This window comes from Pristiophorus japonicus, chromosome 2 (genome assembly GCF_044704955.1).
Source record: "Pristiophorus japonicus isolate sPriJap1 chromosome 2, sPriJap1.hap1, whole genome shotgun sequence".
NCBI lineage: Eukaryota > Metazoa > Chordata > Chondrichthyes > Pristiophoridae > Pristiophorus > Pristiophorus japonicus.
In genome coordinates this window covers 224,052,354-224,073,220 of record NC_091978.1, presented here as the reverse complement: position 1 = coordinate 224,073,220, position 20,867 = coordinate 224,052,354, and the positions used below count along the sequence as shown (strand labels likewise).

Here is a 20,867-nt window from a genome sequence, read left to right as displayed (position 1 = left end):
AGCTGGATGTTTCCAGTCAGTGACAGCAGACCAAGAAACTTTCTCTCCCAATGAAGAAGGTATCCTTTTTCATTCTGTGTCTTCCAGCATCAGAGATCTGTGGCGGTCTGTCTGTCGTCTACAAGATTATGACTGGGAGAACTGACTCTTGCTGGGGTACAGGGAACTACAGGCCAGTTAGCCTGACATAAGTCGTCGGTAAAATGTTGCAATCCATTAAGGAAGTGGTAACCTTAGAAAATCATAATATGATTAAGCAGAGTCAACATGGTTTCATGAAAGGGAAATCGTGTTTTTTTTTTAGGATGCAACTAACCGGACTATTGATTTTCTTGTCCGAAATCCGGAAAAACCCCAAAACCAGAACAGACTCAGTCCCGAGGATTCCGGATTTCGGATGTTGTACCTGTATGCAAAATAAGGGCTCATGGGGTTGGGGGTACTACATTAGCATGGATAAAGGATTGGTTAACGGACAGAAACAGAGAAACATAGAAAATAGGTGCAGGAGTAGGCCATTTGATCCTTCGAGCCTGCATCACCATTCAATAAGATCATGGCTGATCATTCACCTCCGTACCCCTTTCCTGCTTTCTCTCCATACCCCTTGATCCCTTTAGCCGTAAGGGCCATATCCAACTCCCTCTTGAATATATCTAACGAGCTGGCATCAACAACTCTCTGCGGTAGAGAATTCCACAGGTTCACAACTCTCTGAGTGAAGAAGTTTCTCCTCATCTCGGTCCTAAATGGCTTACCCCTTATCCTTAGACTGTGAGCCCTGGTTCTGGACTCCCCCAACATCGGGAACATTCTTCCTGCATCTAACCTGTCCAATCCCGTCAGAATTTTATGTTTCTATGAGATCCCCTCCTATTCTTCTAAACTCCAGTGAATACAGGCCCAGTCGATCCAGTCTCTCCTCAAATGTCAGTCCTGTCACCCCGGGAATCAGTCTGGTGAACCTTCGCTGCACTCCCTCAATAGCAAGAACGTCTTTCCTCGGATTAGGAGACCAAAACTGAACACAATATCCCAGGTGAGGCCTCACCAAGGCCCTGTACAACTGCAGTAAGACCTCCCTGCTCCTATACTCGAATCCCCTAGCTATGAAGGCCCACATGCCATTTGCCTTCTTCACAGCCTGCTGCATCTGCATGCCAACCTTCAATGACTGATGTACCATGACACCCAGGTCTCGTTGCAACTCCCCTTTTCCTAATCTGCCATTCAGATAATATTCTGCCTTCATGTTTTTGCCACCAAACCTCACATTTATCTACATTATACTGCATCTGCCATGCATTTGCCCACTCACCTCAACTGTCCAAGTCACCCTGCAGCCTCTTAGCATCCTCCTCACAGCTCACACCACCACCCAGCTTAGAGTCATCTGCAAACTTGTAGATATTACTCTCAATTCCTTTGTCTAAATCATTAATGTATATTGTAAAGAGCTGGGTTCCCAGCACTGAGCCCTGCAGTACCCCACTAGTCACTGCCTGCCATTCTGAAAAGGACCCGTTTATCCCGACTCTCTGCTTCCTGTCTGCCAACAGTTCTCTATCCACGTCAATACATAACCCCCAATAACCATGTGCTTTAATTTTGCACACCAATCTCTTGTGTGGGACCTTGTCAAAAGCCTTTTGAAAGTCCAAATACACCACATCCACTGGTTCTCCCTTGTCCACTCCACTAGTTACATCCTCAAAAAATTCTAGAAGATTTGTCAAGCATGATTTCCTTTTCATAAACCCATGCTGACTTGGACCGATTCTGTCACTGCTTTCTAAATGTGCTGCTATTTCATCTTTAATAATTGATTCCAACATTTTCCCCACTATTGATGTCAGGCTAACCGGTCTATAATTCCCCGTTTTCTCTCTCCCTCCTTTTTTAAAAAAGTGCTGTTACATTAGCTACCCTCTAGACCATGGAACTGATCCAGAATCGATAGACTGTTGGAAAATGATCACCAATGCATCCACTATTTCTAGGGCCACTTCCTTAAGTACTCTGGGATGCAGACTATCAGGCCCTGGGGATTTATCGGCCTTCAATCCCATCAATTTCCCGAACACAATTTCTTGACTAATAAGGATTTCCTTCAGTTCCTCCTTCTCGCTAGACCCTCGGTCCCCAAGTATTTCTGGAAGGTTATTTGTGTCTTCCTTCGTGAAGACAGAACCAAAGTATTTGTTCACTTGGTCTTCCATTTCTTTGTTCCCCATTATAAATTCACCTGATTCTGACTGCAAGGGACCTATGTTTGTCTTCACTAATCTTTTTCTCTTCCCATATCTATAGAAGCTTTTGCAGTCAGCTTTTATGTTCCCAGCAAGCTTCCTCTCCTACTCTATTTTTCCCCCTCCTAATTAAACCCTTTGTCCTCCTCTGCTGAATTCTAAATTTCTCCTAGTCCTCAGGTTTGTTGCTTTTTCTGGCCAATTTATATGCCTCTTCCTTGGATTTAACACCATCCCTAATTTCCCTTGTTAGCCACGGTTGAGCCACCTTCCCCGTTTTACTTTTACTCCAGACAGGGATGTACAATTGTTGAAGTTCATCCATGTGATCTTTAAATGTTTGTAATTACCTATCCATCGTCAACCCTTTAAGTATCATTCGCCAGTCTATTCTAGCCAATTCACGTCTCATACCATCGAAGTAACGTTTCCTTAAGTTCTGGACCCTAGTCTCTGAATTAACTGTGTCACTCTCCATCTTACTGAAGAATTCTACCATATTATGGTCACTCTTCCCCAAGGAGCCTCGCACAACAAGACTGCTAATTAGTCCTTTCTCATTACACATCACCCAGTCTAGGATGGCCAGCCCTCTAGTTGGTTCCTCGACATATTGGTCTAGAAAACCATCCCTAATACATTCCAGGAAATCCTCCTCCACCGTATTGCTACCAATTTGGTTAGCCCAATCTATATGTAGATTAAAGTCGCCCATGATAACTGCTGTATCCCTATTTTCTTGTTTGATGCTGTCCCAACCTCACTACTACTGTTTGGTGGTCTGTACACAACTCCCACGAGCGTTTTCTGCCCTTTGGTATTCCACAGCTCTACCCATACAGATTTCACATCATCCAAGCTAATGTCCTTCCTTACTATTGTGTTAATTTCCTCTTTAATCAGCAACGCTACCTCACCTCCTTTTCCTTTCTGTCTATCCTTACTGAATGTTGAATACCCCTGGATGTTGAGTTCCCAGCCTTAGTTACCCTGGAGCCATGTCTCCGTGATGCCAATTATATCATATTCATTAATTGCTGCCTGTGCAGTAATTCGTCCACTTTATTCTGAATACTCCTCGCATTGAGGCACAGAGCCTTCAGGCTTGTCTTTTTAACACACTTTGCCCCTTTAGAATTTTGCTGTAATGTGGCCCTTTTTGAATTTTGTCTTGGGTTTCTCTGCCCTCCACTTTTACCTTTCCTCTTTCTATCTTTTGCTTCTGCCCCCATTTTACTTCCCTCTGTCTCCCTGCATAGATTCCCATCCCCCTGCCATATTAGTTTAACCCCTCTCCAACAGCACTAGCAAACACTCCCCTTAGGACATTGGTCCCAGGAATTTGAATCCCTCCCTCCTGCACCACTCCTCAAGCCACGTATTCAGCTTAGCTATCCTGCGATTCCTACTCTGACTAGCACGTGGCACTGGTAGCAATCCTAAGATTACTACCTTTTGATGTCCTGCATTTAAATTTAACTCCTAGCTCCCTAAATTCAGCTTGTAGGACCTCATCAAGTTTTTATCTATATTGTTGGTACCTATATGCATCACGACAACTGGCTGTTCACTCTCCCCCTCCAAAATGTCCTGCAGCCGCTCCGAGACATCCTTGACCTTTGCACCAGGGAGGCAACATACCATTCTGGAGTCTCCATCACGGCCGCAGAAATGCCTATTTATTCCCCTTACAATAGAATCCCCTACCACTATAGCTCTCCCACTCTTTTCCCTGCCCTCCTTTGCAGCAGAGACACCCACGGTGCCATGGACTTGGCTGCTGCTGCCCTCCCCTGATGAGTCATCCCCCCCAACAGTACCCAAGGTGGTGTATCTGTTTTGGAGGGGGATGACCGCAGGGGACCTCTGCACTACCTTCCTTCGGCTGCTCTGCCTGATGGTCACCCATTTCCTATCTGCTTGAGTAACCTTTACCTGCGGTGTGACCCCTCTAGCTCCCCTCCCTCGCCCCCCCCTCTCCTCACCCCCGCGTCTCCCCTCTCCCCGCCTCCGCGTGCCCCCCTCTCCGCGTCCCCCCCTCTCCGCGTCCCCCCCATCCCTCGCCCCCGTGTTCTCCCCCCTCCTCACCCCCGCATCCCCCCCCTCACGGCTCCTCCCTTGCGTCCCCTCTCCCACCCCCCATCTCACGTCACTTCTCCCCCCACCTCATGTCCTCTCTCCACCCCCTCGCCCTCCTCCTCGCTTTTCCCCCCCACCCCCTTGGTTCCCTCCTCTCCTCTCCCTCCTCCCCCCTCCCCTTTCCCCTCCCTTGGCCCCCTCTGCCCCCCCAAATCACGAGTCCCCTCTTCTCCCTCCCCTCCGCCCCATCACATGTCCCCTCGTCTGCCCCCCCCCCCCCCCCCCCAATCATGTGTCCCGTCTCCCCTCCCTCTCGCCACCTCTCTCTTTCCCCCCCCCCCTCCCCTCACGCCATAGTACAGTTTATTTGCTCCCACATACTTGAAGTGCTGTGTACTGTTCTGGCCTCCATATTATAAACCATATTTATAAAGGCACCTGAGAAGATGCACAGAATAGGGTAGATATACTTAACAGGAAAGGTTGAACAAGCTGGGATTCTTTCTCTGGTAAAAGTCTGGAGGGAGATTGGGGGTGACCTGGTAGAGATCTTTAAGATAACGAAGAGTTTGATAATGTAACCGTAGAGAAAATGTTTCCACTTGTGGGAGAATCCAAAATTCGAGGTCATCAATATAAAATAGTCAGTAATAAGTCCAGTAGGGAATTCAGTAGAAACTTCTTTAACCAAAGAGTGATAAGACTGTGGAAGGCACTACCACAAGGAGGAGTTGTGGCAAATAGCAAAGATGCATTTAAGGTGAACACATAAGGGAGAAAGGAATAAAAGAATATGCTGATGAGGTTAAATGAAGAGTGACTCGTGTGGGGCATAAAAGCTGGCGTAGACCAGTTGTGCCAAAGATCAGCTTTTTCAATTCAAATTAGAAGTCAGTCTGGGATGTTTTTGGTCTGTATGGTTCTGTGCTATCATACATATTTATTTTTATTTGTTTCATAGGTACCATAAACTGATTTGGGGTGCTCATACAAACACAACTGATGACCTATCTTCTGGTGTCCTCATTGCTGGTGGTGAAAATGGGAATATCATTCTGTACAATCCATCTGAAATTATAGCAGGAGGAGAGGATGTTGTGATTGGCCAGAATGACACTCACACTGGTCCAGTTCGAGCACTTGATTTCAATCCTTTTCAGGTAAGTTGGCAGAAAATTCAGAATATCTACTTCTTAACTTATATATTTGAAAAACCTTTGGTGAAGGAGTAATTTTATAGGAGGAATGGATGACTTTGGACCTTTGGGTCTCAAAGTTTTATACAACTGAGGGTTTTCCTCCACTCCTGTCTTGGTCTGTTGTAGATTAATTGATAAAGATTGATTGCCATGATGAATCAGCAACTCCATTATTGGTGTATCATGTGATTATCAGGATGATGGAAGGCAAACGTTTCATCTGGCAATTGATATGTTCCTACTTTTGTACAGTGTCAGCATAAATCAATCCCAGTTTAGGTGTCTGTCAGTGTCTGGGAAGAGGAGAAAGTGGGTTTACATTTGGGTCAGAGACACTTTGTCCAAGCACGTTGCTGGTGGGGGCCTGTGCCCTTACTGTGGGCCTGTCTTTTTCTCTTTACATGATTGGCAGATCTACGGTACTTCAATTGCATTTTATGTTTCATTTTATTTCTGCTGCATCCACGGCTTTTACGTTTTCCCCCTCTTTATCTTTTCCTTATCTCTCATGTTTCTGCCTCATATCGGCCTCTCGTGTCTTTTCAACCACCCACCCCCCAAATATTTGCAAATTCTTTTGTCCTTTCCATATGTCTGCCTATCTCACTGATCTTTGTAATGTATTTGCTTCATGGGTTCTTTGCTTAAGAATTCATAGCAACACATTGCTATTCAGAATTAATTGGTTTATTAACAAAGGCTAAGCCACTCATGATGCAACAGCTCTTCAAACCAATGAACACACTGACAGGTGCATACATTACACCTAACTATTTTATATTTGGCAGTTTGCAGGTCATTTAACACATTGGCTCCTTCTCTGTTATTGATGTGTCTGTTGATTTTCACCACCTTCCCTTTTAATTTTTTTTTTCCAACCTTACCAAAAATGCCTGTTTATCTCTCATCCTTCATTCTGATGAAAGCTACTAGCCTAAAATGTCATCATCTGTCTTTATACCATTACAGATGCTGACTGACCTGACATGTAATTCCAGCATCTTTTGTTTTTATTTTATAATCCCAGCATTTCCAGTTTTTTCTTTTTCATATAAATATATATGGCCTTGATTATATGTAGCTGCCAGTAAGGTGACATCTATTTTCATAGAATGATATGGCACAGAAGGAGGCCACTTGGCCCATTGTGCCTGTGCCGGCTCTTTGAAAGAGCTGTACAATTAGTCCCCTGCTCTTTCGCAATAGCCCTGCAAATCTTTCCAGTTTAAGTATATATCCAATTATAGCATATATTCTGTATCAAACCATGTGTAAACTTATTGTATAATTTTTTTTTAAGTCACATTGCCCCTCAGTGGGTAAGATACTGCTCATGTCCTAGATTTCACCATGTTGGATTCCCAATCTCAACTGTGCTCTTTTGATGATCTGCTGAACATTTTGACTTCTGGACATTTTCCCCAGAGCCTGTGAGTAGGTCATCTCCTTGCCTTCTCAGTCTGGGAGTGAATGCATGGGAACTTCTCAAAGAAGAAAGGAGAAAAACAAGTACTACTTTCTATCCCTCAAAAAAAAAAGTCTGGTTTGACAGTGGTGTGACTGAACATTCTGCTGATTACAGCTCATAGACAGCACCTTATTCCTTTCCTAGATGACCTGACCAAGGCTGGCGAACTGCTCCCGTCCTCCCAGGGTGAACCCTGAACACTAGTGTCAATCGTTGCTGAGAAGTTAGGAATTCAGCAGTCAATGTTTTTAACGACTAAACCTGTCCTTAAATCTTTTTGTTTACAAGCAGTTGTAATAATACAGAAAGCTGCGTAGAGTTTAGTTACGAAGGTGTCTTTGAAGTAATGTTATTAGAGACTATGGCAACTAGTTATATTATTGTGACATAAAACAAAACATTCTTGGAAGTACACAATAGGTCTATCAGCATCTGAAAAGTGAAAAGACAGGTTAAAATTTTGCGGATAAACCTTTTGTCAGTTTTGGAAACTAGAAGAAAATTAGCACCTTTATAGGACTTAACCAAACAAAGGGGAGGCAAGAACGATATGTAATGTTTAACAGTCTGGTGTGCTAATTGTTGGCAGAGAATGCCTGCAAGTTTTTCTTAAGATGGAAAGAAGTGAACGAGTGCTGGATTTTATACAACGGTCTTCCCAATCATCAGTGAGAAGAACAATTTAACATTTATATCATGCCTTTTAATGTAGTAAAACACCCCAGGTGTGTAATCAGACAGAGATTAACACCGAGCCAAAGGAGGAGATCTTGGGATAGGTGACAAAAGGCTTGGTCAGAGAGATAGGTTTTAAGGAGGGTCTTAAAGGAAGAGAGAGGCAGAGAGATTTAGAAGAGAATTCCAGAACTTGGGGCCATGGGTGCTGATGACAAGGTCATGAATGGTAGGGTGAAGGGAATGGGAATGCACAACAAGCCAGAGTTGTAGGAACGCAGAATTCTTGTAGGGCTGGAGGAGGTTGCAGAGATAAGGATGAGGCCATGGAGGGATTTGAACATTAGGATGACAATTTTAAAATCGAGGCTTTGGTAAAAGGCAATAAGAAAAAGATAAAAGGTGAAAACAACTCAGCAAGGCATTTAAAGCATCAGAGAGATACGAGGTCCAGTGCCTGTCTTTTCAGATGCTGATGGCTATGCCATATATTTCCCGCATCGTCAGTTCTCCTTTAAGGTTTCCTGCATTCACAGCTTCTTTATCTCCTACACTTAAGTCAACTTCTAGAATGATGTATATTGTAACAAAATGCCGCCTGTAAAAGATGGAGGCAAAAAAAGAAAAGCCTGCAAATCTGAAATAAAACTAGAAATGCATGACCTCGTTACCCAGCATCTGAAAGAGGAAAGGTCAATCAATTCTTCAGGTGTAATTCTTTATTAGAACTGCTAATCAGACAGATGACGTCTGAAATGTTTCTTTTTTTCAACTGATTGACTTGTGCATTTCAAATAATTTCTGTTTTTAACTGAAAGGGTTAGTGGGATAATGTAACCGTGTAACTTGCTTTGCTCAAAGTATTTGAGGTAACATTTCCTGAATATTTGATAAAATGTTAATCGCTTCTTTTGACCAGAATAACCTTGTGGCTTCAGGAGCCAACGAGTCTGAAATCTACATCTGGGATTTGAATAATTTTGGTACTCCAATGACACCTGGATCAAAATCTCAGGTATGTTTATTCCATGAATGTTTCCTTGTATTTAATCAACTCTTCATTTCTGGCAGTGTTGGGAAATAGGTACAAAGAGTATTTCCTGCTCTCATTATGAATGCCATCCACGAGTGATAATCAGTGTTTTTCAAAGCAGCAGTAACTAGTCATTCCAATTAAAATGCATTCAAGGAATACTCACCCACTTCATTTTATCTTGATTAAAAATACTAATTATTAGTGATTGCAGTTTTGGCTCACTATCATCATGGACGGAAGTAATGATATATTAGTTTGTCTAACTTGCTGTTTTTCAATCGGCCTCAATATCTACAAGTGCAATCTTTATTAGTACCTCTCCCTCCACAACTCGAATATAATGCTTGAATCTAGGTCACAGTTTTCTGTGGCCATCAATATTAACGTGTTGCAGGATTTTAATCAAATTGATTAAAGGGTATCAGAATTTTTTACAAATGGCCCCACTCAGAGCTGCACACCTGTCCTGTTTGTGCGCTTTCAAGAAACAATAGGTCATTGCAATTAACTTAAAAAAAACGACATATGATTACTTCTCATCTTAGGGTGCAATTGAAAAGGAACATGCTGTGACTTGTTTGTGCTTTGAACCCTGGGTCTATCAATATCAAGTACTTGTTCCTTGTAATGATAAACATTTGAATTCTTGCCGAACACTTTAATGCTGACAGATTATTGAACAAATTCAGGTCATCACAACAGCCCAGCACTCATCACCTGCCCATTTTCTAACAGAGGTCACTGGATCAATTGCAGGGACCATGGATAATTCCCCTCCCCCCTTCTCCCTAGCCCAGAGATGCTGAGGTCATTTATAGTTACTCTAGCTGTGATTACTTAACTCCGTGCAGGCCAGGGGTGTAACTTGCCCCTTCCTAGCCTGCACTGTTCAGTGTCGTAGCACCGAGTAAATTCACCTATGGAACCAATGGAGAATTAAAGAAAAGTACAATGTTAAACCATTATCAAGACAGGAATATTAGAGGAAAGTTTCTTACTCCTGCTTATGATTTTGCTTAATCAACAAACATAAGAAATCTTCCCTGACTGTGAATGTGACGTTATTTTATTTGGGACTTTATAGTTCCTATATGTTACTGACTGATGTGAAATTACTGAGGTGCCATCAGATTCTGGTGCAGCTTCACGATGCTTTAATGCAGATTGGGACTGGTCGATTAATTTCTATTTTTGATTATTCTTTCGAGAACAATGTTTTTCTTTGCTCTTCAACCACTGCTGATTAGACTTTGACATTGCCTTTCTCTGAGATTTTATGTGCATTTCATCACAACATACTTTCCATCTTTATTTTATTTATATTGTATTCATGTTCTTTTGTGATTATTTCTTAAGAAATGCTAGCCAAGAGCTGAAATTTATGAAGTTGTGTAAGTTTACTGTACTCTACATTCCTTTTTAAATGTATACACTGGCAATCCATCACATCTGTACATTTACCACAGAATCTGGATTATAAGTAATACTGCTGGCCTAAGACATACACTTAATTTCAGTACAGTAGTTGTTTCAGATTCCTATAAATTGCATTAGAAAGACTTTAAAAAAAAAAGACATGAATTTATATAGCGCCTTTCACGACCACCGGACGTCTCCAAGCACTTTCCAGCCAACGAAGTACCTTTGAAGTGTAGTCACTGTTGTAATGTAGGAAACGCGCCAGACAATTTGCGCACAGCAAGCTCCCACAAACAGCAATGTGCTAATGACCAGATAATCTGTTTTTGTTATGTTGATTGAGGGATAAATATTAACCAGGACACTGGGGATAACTCCCCTGCTCCTCTTCGAAATAGTGCCATGCAATCATTTACGTCCACTTGAGCGAGCAGACAGGGCCTCGGTTTAATGTCTCATCTGAAAGTCGGCACCATCTACAGTGGAGTGTCAGCCTAGATTTTTGTGCTCAAGTCCCTGGAGTGGGACTTGAACCCACAACCTTCTGACTCAGAGGCGAGAGTGCTACCCACTGAGCCACCATTAGAGCGTACCATAAAATCTAATACAGGTCTTTAATGATAAGTGAACCTGTGTGACTTGTACTTTAGTGAAAAGCAGAGTATTGCCTTCCAGAATTAAATAAATGCTTGTGTCTTTTGTGTTTTTTATCACTGTGAGAGGTCTTGTCTAGATTTAAAAGAAACACAAAGGTTAACGGTGTGACTAATGCAGTAGATTTTATGGTAAACACTTGTGGTTTGAACATTTAAAGAGGGGAAGTTAGCAACAAGTATTCAGAATCCATCTTGATTTAAAGCTTTTTTTAGGAGATTTACTGGGATGATTCCAAGGATGAGAGATTACAGTTACATAGAGTGGAGAAGCTGGAGGGGTTCTCCTTGGGAGAACACTAAGAGGAGATTTGATAGAGGCATTTAAAATAATGAAGGGTTTAGATTGAGTAAATAACGATAAACTGTTTCCAGTGGCTGAAGGGTTGATAATCAGAGAGCACAGATTGAAGGGATGACAAAAGAACCAGAGGCAGCACAAGGAAAAACATTTTTACACAACGAGTGGTTAGGAGTTGGAATGTGATATCTGGTAGGGTGGTGGATACAGCTTCCATAGTAACCTTTAAGGGAATTGAATAAATACTTGAAGGAGAGAAAAATTGCAGGGATATGGTGGGGAAGAGCAGGTGAATAGGAATTAACTGGATTGTTCTTCAAAAGAGCCAGCACAAACTCAATGGGCTGAATGGCCTCCTTCTGTGCTGTACCATTCTATGTGATTTGTTTTTTGTTAACTGTAACAATAACTAAAAACATCATGAATGAAAATTGATTTTTGTAAACTAATACTAAAAATATAATTAAAACTTAATTGCATGTAAAAGAACTAATAAACAAATTATATTATGCAACTGAAACCACACTGGTATTATTATTGGAATATATTGTGTAATATTAACCCCTAAAAGGGAAAGGCTCAACTTGAGTAGTTAAAGAAACATGGTCAAAAAATGAGGTAAAAGACAGTATCAAGCTAAAGAAAAGGCTCACACAGATACAAGAAAAAATGGAAATGCAGTGGACCGGGAGACCTATTTAAAGCAACAAAGGGATGCAAAGAAAGTCACGAGCTGCAAAAAGGGAATATGAAAAGAATTGCAAGTGCTATTAAAGCTAACAACAAAGCTTTTTATAAATATATTAAGATAAAGAGAATGGTAAAAGGGAATGTAAGTCCATTGAAGGTGGATGCTGGCGAAACTATAATAAGAACAGGAGTAGGAACTGCTTCAATTGTACAGAGCCTTAATTAGTTCCCATCTGGAGTGCTGCATTGAGCTTTGGGCACTGCACCTCAGGGAGTATATGTTGGCCCTGGAGGAGACTATGAGCAGAATCACCAGAATGATACCAGGCTCAAATAGTTACATTATGAAGACAGGTTGCATAAATTTGGCTTGTTTTCCCTTCAGTATAGGAGATTGATAGGTGATCCGATGGAGATGTTTAAAATGTTAGAGATTCGATAGGGTAGATACGGAGAAACAATGTCCTCGGGTGGGGAAATCCAGAACAAGGAGACATCATCGTCAAATTACAGCTAGGCCATTCAGGAGCAAAATCAGGAAGCAACTTTTCACACACAATGTAGTAGAAATCTGGAACTCACTTCCCCCAAAAGATTGTGGATGTTGGCACAATTGGAGTTTTCGAAACTGAAATTATGATGAACCTGTGTAAAACAGTGGTTTGGCCCCAACTGGAGCACTGTACTTTAGGAAGGATGTGAAGGCCTTGGAGAAGGTTCAGAGAAGATTTACAAGAATGATTCCAGGAATGAGAGACTTCAGTTATGTTGATAGACTGGCGAAGCTGGGGTTGTTCTCCTTGGAGCAGAGAAGATTGAGAAGCGATTTGACAGTGGTGTTCAAAATCATGAGGGGTTTGTGTTATGCCCAGAATAAAGTAATGTGATTGAGTACTGTAGACGTGAGTAAGTGTGACCTTAGTCTCCTTATTCTAACTCCAGAGTCCTGGTACAGTATGGGAGGCCTGCTTAGATACAATGCTCCCAAGGGATGCTGGGATCCCTTGGGACTCCAACAGGTAGGCCCTTTGGTGTTAGTGTAATACAGGTTACAAGGGGTTAAATACATAACATCACTCCCCCGTGAAGTCAATAGTACACTTATTAACAGGGTGAGACGATCTGGGGCTTTTCGCTCCCTAGTCGATTGTCTCGGTACAAATGCAGGTGTGGGTGAGTTGGTTGGTTCTTCGCTGGCTGCTGTGCAGCTGGCCTTGCCGGGCTTCTAGGGATAATGAGTTCAGCTTCGTGGTCAACCGTGATGTCGGTTGCCACTTGTGTCGGAAGGTCAAAGTTGATGGTGTCCTCTTCAGGTTGCTCGTGGCTGTCTGTGAATCGCAGTTTGGTTTGGTCCAAATGCTTTCTGCAAGTTAGTCCATTTGCGAGTTTTACCTGAAACCCCCTACTCCCTTCTTTGGCTATGACAGTGCCAGCAAGCCATTTGGGACCATGTCCATAGTTGAGTACAAATATAGGGTCATTGACTTCAATATCGCGTGACAAATTTGCGCGATCATGGTACATGCTTTGTTGATGCCGCCTGCCCTCGACGTGATCATGGAGATCAGGGTGGACGAGAGAGAGCCTTGTCTTGAGTGCCCTTTTCATGAGCAGCTCGGCTGGGGGAACCCCGGTGAGCGAATGGGGTCTTGTGCGGTAGCTGAGCAGGACTCGGGACAGGCAGGTTTGCAGGTAGCCTTCCGACACGCGTTTCAAGCTTTGCTTGATGTTTTGGACTGCCCGTTCTGCCTGACTGTTGGATGTGGGCTTGAACGGGGCAGATGTGACTTGCTTGATCTCATTGCGGGTCATGAATTCCTTGAATTCAGCACTGGTGAAGCACGGCCCGTTGTCGCTGACAAGGACGTCAGGCAGGCCGTGCGTGGCAAACATGGCTTGTAGGCTGTCGATGGTGGCAGTGGATGTGCTTACAGACACTCAATCCACTTAGAATAAACATCCACAACAACCAAGAACATTTTGCCTAGAAACGGACCAGCGAAGTCAACGTGGATCCTAGACCACGGTTTGGAGGGCCATGACCACAAACTTAACGGTGCCTCCCTGGGTACATTGCTCAGTTGAGAGCAAGTGTTGCATTGGCGCATGCAAGACTCCAAATCTGAGTCGATCCGGGCAACCACACATGGGATCTGGCTATAGTTTCATCATTACTATGCCTAGGTGGGTACTGTGTAGGTCGTGTATGAACATTTCCCTGCCTTTCTTGGGCAAAACCATGCGATTACCCCACAAAAGACAGTCCGCCTGTACGGACATTTCGTCTTTACGCCGCTGGAATGGCTTGATCTCTTCATGCATCTCCGCTGGGACGCTGGACCAGCTCCCATGGAGGATACAGTTTTTTACAAAGGACAGTAAGGAATCCTGGCTGGTCCAGGTCCTGATCTGGCGGGCCTTAACGGGTGACGTTTTGTTTTCAAATGTATCCATCACCAAGAGCAAGTTTGCAGGCTGTGCCATTTCCACCCCGGTGGTGGGCAGTGGTAGCCGACTGAGGGTGTCAGCACAGTTCTCTTGGCCTAGCCTGTGGCGAATTACATAGTTATATGCAGTCAGCGTGAGCGCCCATCTTTGGATGCGAGCAGAGGCATTGATATTGATGCCTTTAATCTCTGAGAATAGCGATATAAGCGGCTTATGGTCAGTTTCTAACTCGAACTTAAGCCCAAACAGATACTGATGGGTTTTTTTCACCCCGTAAACGCATTCCAGAGCTTTTTCAATCATGCTGTAGGCCCTTTCGGCCTTGGACAAACTCCTGGACACATAAGCGACCGTTTGCAATGTTTCCAATTCGTTTGCTTGTTGTAACACACACCCGACCCCGTACAAAGACGCATCGCAAGCTAGCACTAAACATTTACAAGGATCTTACAGGACAAGCAGTTTGTTGGAACATAACAGATTTCGGGATTTATCAAAAGCTGTCTCTTGTGATTTCCCCCATACCCAGTCATCTCCCTTGCGTAGCAACACATGTAGAGGTTCTAGCAAGGTGCTTAACCTGGGTAGGAAATTACCAAAATAATTGAGGAGTCCAAGGAACGACCGCAGTTCCGTCACGTTCTGTGGTCTCGGCGAGTTCTTGATGGCCTCCGTCTTGGCGTCGGTGAGTCTGATGCCGTCTGCCGCGATTCTTCTCCCTAAGAACTTGACCTCTGGCGCCAGGAAAACACACTTCGAGCGTTTCAACCCGAGTCCCATACAATCTAGCTGACTTAGAACCTCTTCAATGTTCTGCAAGTGTTCGATGGTGTCCCGACCTGTGATCAATATGTCGTCCTGGAAAACCACGGTGCGCGGAACCGACTTTAGCAGACTCTCCATGTTCCTTTGAAAAATAGCCGCAGCCGATCGAATCCCAAATGGGCATCTATTGTAGATGAACAGACCTTTGTGCGTGTTGATGCAGGTGAGGCCTTTCGAAGATTCCACCAGCTCTTGCGTCATGTAGGCCGAGGTCAGGTCCAACTTTGGTGAACGTCTTTCCTCCTGCCAGCATCGCAAATATGTCGTTTGCCTTCGGTAGCGGGTACTGGTCCTGCAGCGAAAAGGATGTCTCGGAGTGGGTGCAGGACGTTCTGAAAAGGGAGGGTGAACAGCCAGTTGTCGTGGTACCATATTGGTACCAACGATATAGGTAAAAAACGGGATGAGGTCCTACGAAATAAATTTAAGGAGCTAGGAACTAAATTTAAAAAGTAGGACCTTAAAAGTAATAATCTCGGGATTGCTACCAGTGCCACGTGCTAGTCAGAGTAGGAATCGCAGGATAGCTCAGATGTATACGGAGCTTGAGCAGTGGTGCAGCAGGGAGGGATTCAAATTCCTGGGGCATTGGAACTCGTTCTGGGGTTGGTGGGACCAGTACAAACCGGATGGTCTGCACCTAGGCAGGACCAGAACCAATGTCCTAGGAGGAGTGTTTGCTCGTGCTGTTGGGGAGGAGTTAGACTAATATGGCAGGGGGATGGGAACCAATGCAGGGAGACAGAGGGAAACAAAATGGAGACAGAAGCAAAAGACAGAAAGGAGATGAGTAAAAGTGCAGGGCAGAGAAACCCAAGGCAAAAAACAAAAAGGGCCCCTTTGCAGCAAAATTCTAAAGGGTCAAAGTGTGTGACAAAGACAAGCCTGAAGGCTCTGTGCCTCAATGCGCGGAGTATTCGGAATAAGGTGGACCAATTAACTGTGCAGATAGCAATTAACAGATACGATGTGGTTGGTATCACAGAGATATGGCTCCAGGGTGACCAAGGCTGGGAACTCAACATCCAACGGTATTCAACATTTAGGAAGGATAGACAGAAAGGAAAAGGAGGCGGGGTGGCGTTGCTGGTTAAAGAGGAAATTAATGCAATTGTAAGGAAAGACATTAGCTTGGATAATGTGGAATCGGTATGGGTGGTACTACAGAATACCAAAGGGCAGAAAATGCTAGTGGGAGTTGTGTACAGACCTCCAAACAGTAGTAGTGATGTTGGGGAGGGCATCAAACAGGAAATTAGGGGTGCATGCAATAAAGGTGCAGCAGTTATCATGGGTAACTTGAATATGCATATAGATTGGGCTAACCAAACTGGAAACAATATGGTGGAGGATGATTTCCTGGAGTGCATAAGGGATGGTTTTCTAGACAAATATGTTGAGGAACCAACTAGGGGGGAGGCCATCTTAGACTGGGTGTTGTGTAATGTGAGAGGATTAATTAGCAATCTCGTTGTGCGAGGCCCCTTGGGGAAGAGTGACCATAATATGGTGGAATTCTACATCAGGATGGAGAATGAAAAGTTCATTCAGCGACCATGGTCCAGAACTTAAAGAAGGGTAACTTTGAAGGTATGAGGCGTGAATTGGCTAGGATAAATTGGCGAATGATACTTATGGGCAATGGCAGACATTTAGAGACTGCATGTGTGAACTACAACAATTGTACATCCCTGTCTGGCGTAAAAATAAAAAAGGGAAGGTGGCTCAACCGTGGCTATCAAGGGAAGTAAGGGATATTATTAATGCCAAGGAAGTGGCATACAAATTGGCCAGAAATAGCAGCGAACCCGGGGACTGGGAGAAATTTAGAACTCAGCAGAGGAGGACAAAGGGTTTAATTAGGGCAGGGAAAATAGAGTACAAGAGGAAGCTTGCAGGGAACATTAAAATGGACAGCTATAGCTTCCATAGATATATGAAGAGAAAAAGGTTAGTAAAGACAAACGTAGGTCCCCTGCAGTCAGGATCAGGGGAAGTCATAACTGGGAACAAAGAAATGGCGGACCAATTGAACAAGTACTTTGGTTCGGTATTCACTAAGGAGGACACAAACAACCTTCCAGATATAAAAGGGGTCAGAGGGTCCAGTAAGAAGGAGGAACTGAGGGAAATCCTTATTAGTCAGGAAATTGTGTTGGGGAAATTGATGGGATTGAAGGCCAATAAATCCCCAGGGCCTGATGGTCTGCATCCCAGAGTACTTAAGGAGGTGGCCTTGGAAATAGCGAATGCATTGACAGTCATTTTCCAACATTCCATAGACTCTGGATCAGTTCCTATATGGGGTGGAGGGTAGCCAATGTAACCCCACTTTTTAAAAAAGGAGGGAGAGAGAAAACGGAATTATAGACCGGTCAGCCTGACATCGGTAGTGGGTAAAATGATGGAATCAATTATTAAGGATGTCAGAGCAGCGCATTTGGAAAGACAAGTCAGCATGGATTTGTGAAAGGGAAATCATGCTTGACAAACCTTCTGGAATTTTTTGAGGATGTTTCCAGTAGAGTGGACAAGGGAGAACCAGTTAATGTGGTGTATTTGGACTTTCAGAAGCTCTTGACAAGATCCCACACAAGAGATTAATGTGCAAAGTTAAAGCACATGGGATTGGGGGTAGTGTGCTGACGTGGATTGAGAACTAGTTGGCAGGCAGGAAGCAAAGAGTAAGAGTAAATGGGTACTTTCAGAATGGCAGGCAGTGACTAGTGGGGTACCGCAAGGTTCTGTGCTGGGGCCCCAGCTGTTTACATTGTACATTAATGATTTAGACGAGTGGATTAAATGTAGTATCTCCAAATTTGCAGATGACACCAAGTTGGGTGGCAGTGTGAGCTGCGAGGAGGATGCTATGAGGCTGCAGAGTGACTTGGATAGGTTAGGTGAGTGGGCAAGTGCATGGCAGATGAAGTATAATGTGGATAAATATGAGGTTATCTACTTTGGTTGTAAAAACAGAGAGAGAGACAGACTATTATCTGAATGGTGACAGATTAGGAAAAGGGGAGGTGCAACGAGACCTGGGTGTCATGGTACATCAGTCATTGAAGGTTGGCATGCAGGTACAGCAGGCGGTTAAGAAAGCAAATGGCATGTTGGCCATCAAAGCGAGAGGATTTGAGTACAGGGGCAGGGAGGTGTTACTACAGTTGTACAGGGCCTTGGTGAGGCCATATCTGGAGTATTATGTACAGTTTTGGTCTCCTAATTTGAGGAAGGACATTCTTGCTATTGAGGGAGTGCAGTGAAGGTTCACCAGACTGATTCCGGGAAGGAGGGGCTGACATATCAAGAAAGACTGGATCAACTGGGCTTGTATTCACTGGAGTTCAGAAGAATGAGAGGGGATCTCATAGAAACGTTTAAAATTCTGACGGGTTTAGACAGGTTCGATGCAGGAAGAATGTTCCCAATGTTGGGGAAGTCCAGAAACAGGGGTCACAGTCTGAGGATAAGGGGTAAGCCATTTAGGACCGAGATGAGGAGAAACTTCTTCACCCAGAGAGTGGTGAACCTGTGGAATTCTCTACCACAGAAAGTTGTTGAGGCCAATTCACTAAATATATTCAAAAAGGAGTTAGATGAAGTCCTTACTACTAGGGGGATCAAGGGGTATGGCGAGAAAGCAGGAATGGGGTACTGAAGTTGCATGTTCAGCCATGAACTCATTGAATGGCGGTGCAGGCTCAAAGGGCCGAATGGCCTACTCCTGCACCTATTTTCTATGTTTCTATGAAAAACAGTTAATCGTTACTTGATAGCCTCCACAAACTCCACCAGTGCGATGATGCCCTCTCGTTGCTGCCTGTCTAGCTCGATCTCCACTTTCTCTGCTCAGGAAATGATTCTTCTTTACTTCAAATAGTTGTGTTAATAATGGAAATGCTTCAGTTATAATGTAAAATATATTTTATTCAAAAGTTTAACAAATATTTGTTTGTACATAACTTTAAAGTTCGATACAAGAATATTTTAATTAAAGTTTTCAGTTAACATTTCTTACAAACTCTTAAGATCACTTAAAAACTTTACAATCACTTACAAACTTTTAAACTTGTAAATTTATATAACTTAGAAAAATCTTTTAATTTGAGGACAGTAACAACAGTAACAACAATAATAATAATAACAGAAGCAGCAAAGAAAGGCTGCACCCATCTCTCCTCCACCTTATTTTAAGACCGCCTGCTGTGCTTGATCTTGTTGACTCCACCCCTGCCCACAGGAGGTGGCACAGCGTTTCTCGGGTTGATACCAAGCTTATTCTTTCGAACATCTTTGGTAATACGCACTTCTTGATGGTGGGGCGGGGAGCAGGTGGTAATATGGAGGGTTCGGCTTGGGCCTCTTCAGAGGTTGGTCCGGGGATTGAAGTGGGAGTGGCAGTTAATTCTGTCAATGGGCGCAGAGTCTGGGCGTGTTCCCTTATTGCAGCAGCTAACTCCGACATTCCCTTCCTCATGTACCCTGACAGTGTATCAACTACCTGCAACATTCCCTCCCTCAGGTGCCCCGACATTGTATCCGCTGCCTGAGACATTCCCTCCCTCATGTTCCCGGACAGCTTTCCCATTACTCGTGAGCGTGTTGTTACTTCTCCCGACAGTCCCGATACTTCATCATCCACCCCACTGATGGAGTCCAGGAGTGATCATATAAGGTCAATACTCTTCCCACTCATTGCCATCATCTGAACCACATCTGTTCCATCCTGTACCTCAGGAGAGCTCTCCTTCCGCTCTTCACCCAGGGTGTGGCTCGCTGCATCCCACTGGGATCTGCAGCCTTGGACGGTGGGGCCCTGGTGTGCGTCGCTGCACCCCAATAGAATCCCCAGCCTCTGACGGTGGGAAACCATGGAATGTCCCAACACTCGTACCACTCAGGAAAGAGGCTGGCACCTCAATGGGCGGCACTGCACCTCATCCAAAGTGAGCACAACAGGTGGGCTTCATCCATCACCTCCCCTTCACCCCCATGCTCTTGGTCTGGAAGGTGGGATTGGAGGAAGATGTTCTCCTCTTCTGGCCTGTCCGAGTCTGAATCATCATCTGCATCGTCCGGGTTGACCTTAAGTTCTGAAAAATATAACAGAACAGACAAATGGTTAGTAGCAGAGGAGGGGAAAGGGTGGCATGACTAGGCTCACACAGCGCAGGCAGCAGGCTCATTTGAAGGACCACGATGAATGGTAGCACTTTGCATCAATGGAAGCATAGCTGACTGAGACATCCCCATGAACTGAAGCGTGGCTAGCCCGCACAGTACTTAACATTTAGCAAAGCCAGACTGCAATTTGCAAGACTTACCCTCTCCCTCGAGTGTGGGCCCAGCTTGTGCAGTGGTGGTTGCTTTTCTCCAGGCAGGACCCATCAAAGCAGCAACCCTGTCTTCCAAGGGTGTCAGAGGGTACAGATTTGCCAGACCTCCTCCTGTTCGAGTTCTTTCCAGTTTGTTGTGTGCCACTTTCCTCTGCAAAGATGAAAATATAACTTTTTAGAGAGGATCTATTTTTGCTGGGTGGCACATATAAAGCTGGTCACATTTACAATTGCAAATCCATTGAATAAATGAAAATATTATTTGCACTAACTACACTGCCACTTTTTGCACTGGCTTCCAGACCTCGGGTGGTCATCATTGATCAGTAATCTTCTGCAAGTTGGTTCCAGCGTTTCTTCATTTTTTTTGCTGAAACTTTTGTGTGACCTCTGCTGGTGTCCAGCTCGTGCCATCTGGCCTCAATTACAGTAACTAGTGCCTCCACTTCATCCTGTAAGAAATTCTTGGTCCTTGAGCCGCGTTGC

General features: G+C 44.1%; 1 protein-coding gene across 7 annotated transcripts in view; it reads left to right on the top strand.

Annotated features, from left to right (window-relative positions):
* sec31a (SEC31 homolog A, COPII coat complex component) overlaps nucleotides 1-20,867 on the top strand; it is a 147,437-nt gene that overhangs the window by 30,690 nt on the left and 95,880 nt on the right. For all 7 annotated transcript variants that reach the window (XM_070871009.1, XM_070871010.1, XM_070871006.1 and 4 more), the window contains exons 4-5: nucleotides 5,290-5,488; nucleotides 8,590-8,685. In XM_070871009.1, the coding sequence (XP_070727110.1) occupies nucleotides 5,290-5,488; nucleotides 8,590-8,685 (295 nt within the window). The remainder of the gene's footprint in view (nucleotides 1-5,289; nucleotides 5,489-8,589; nucleotides 8,686-20,867) is intronic.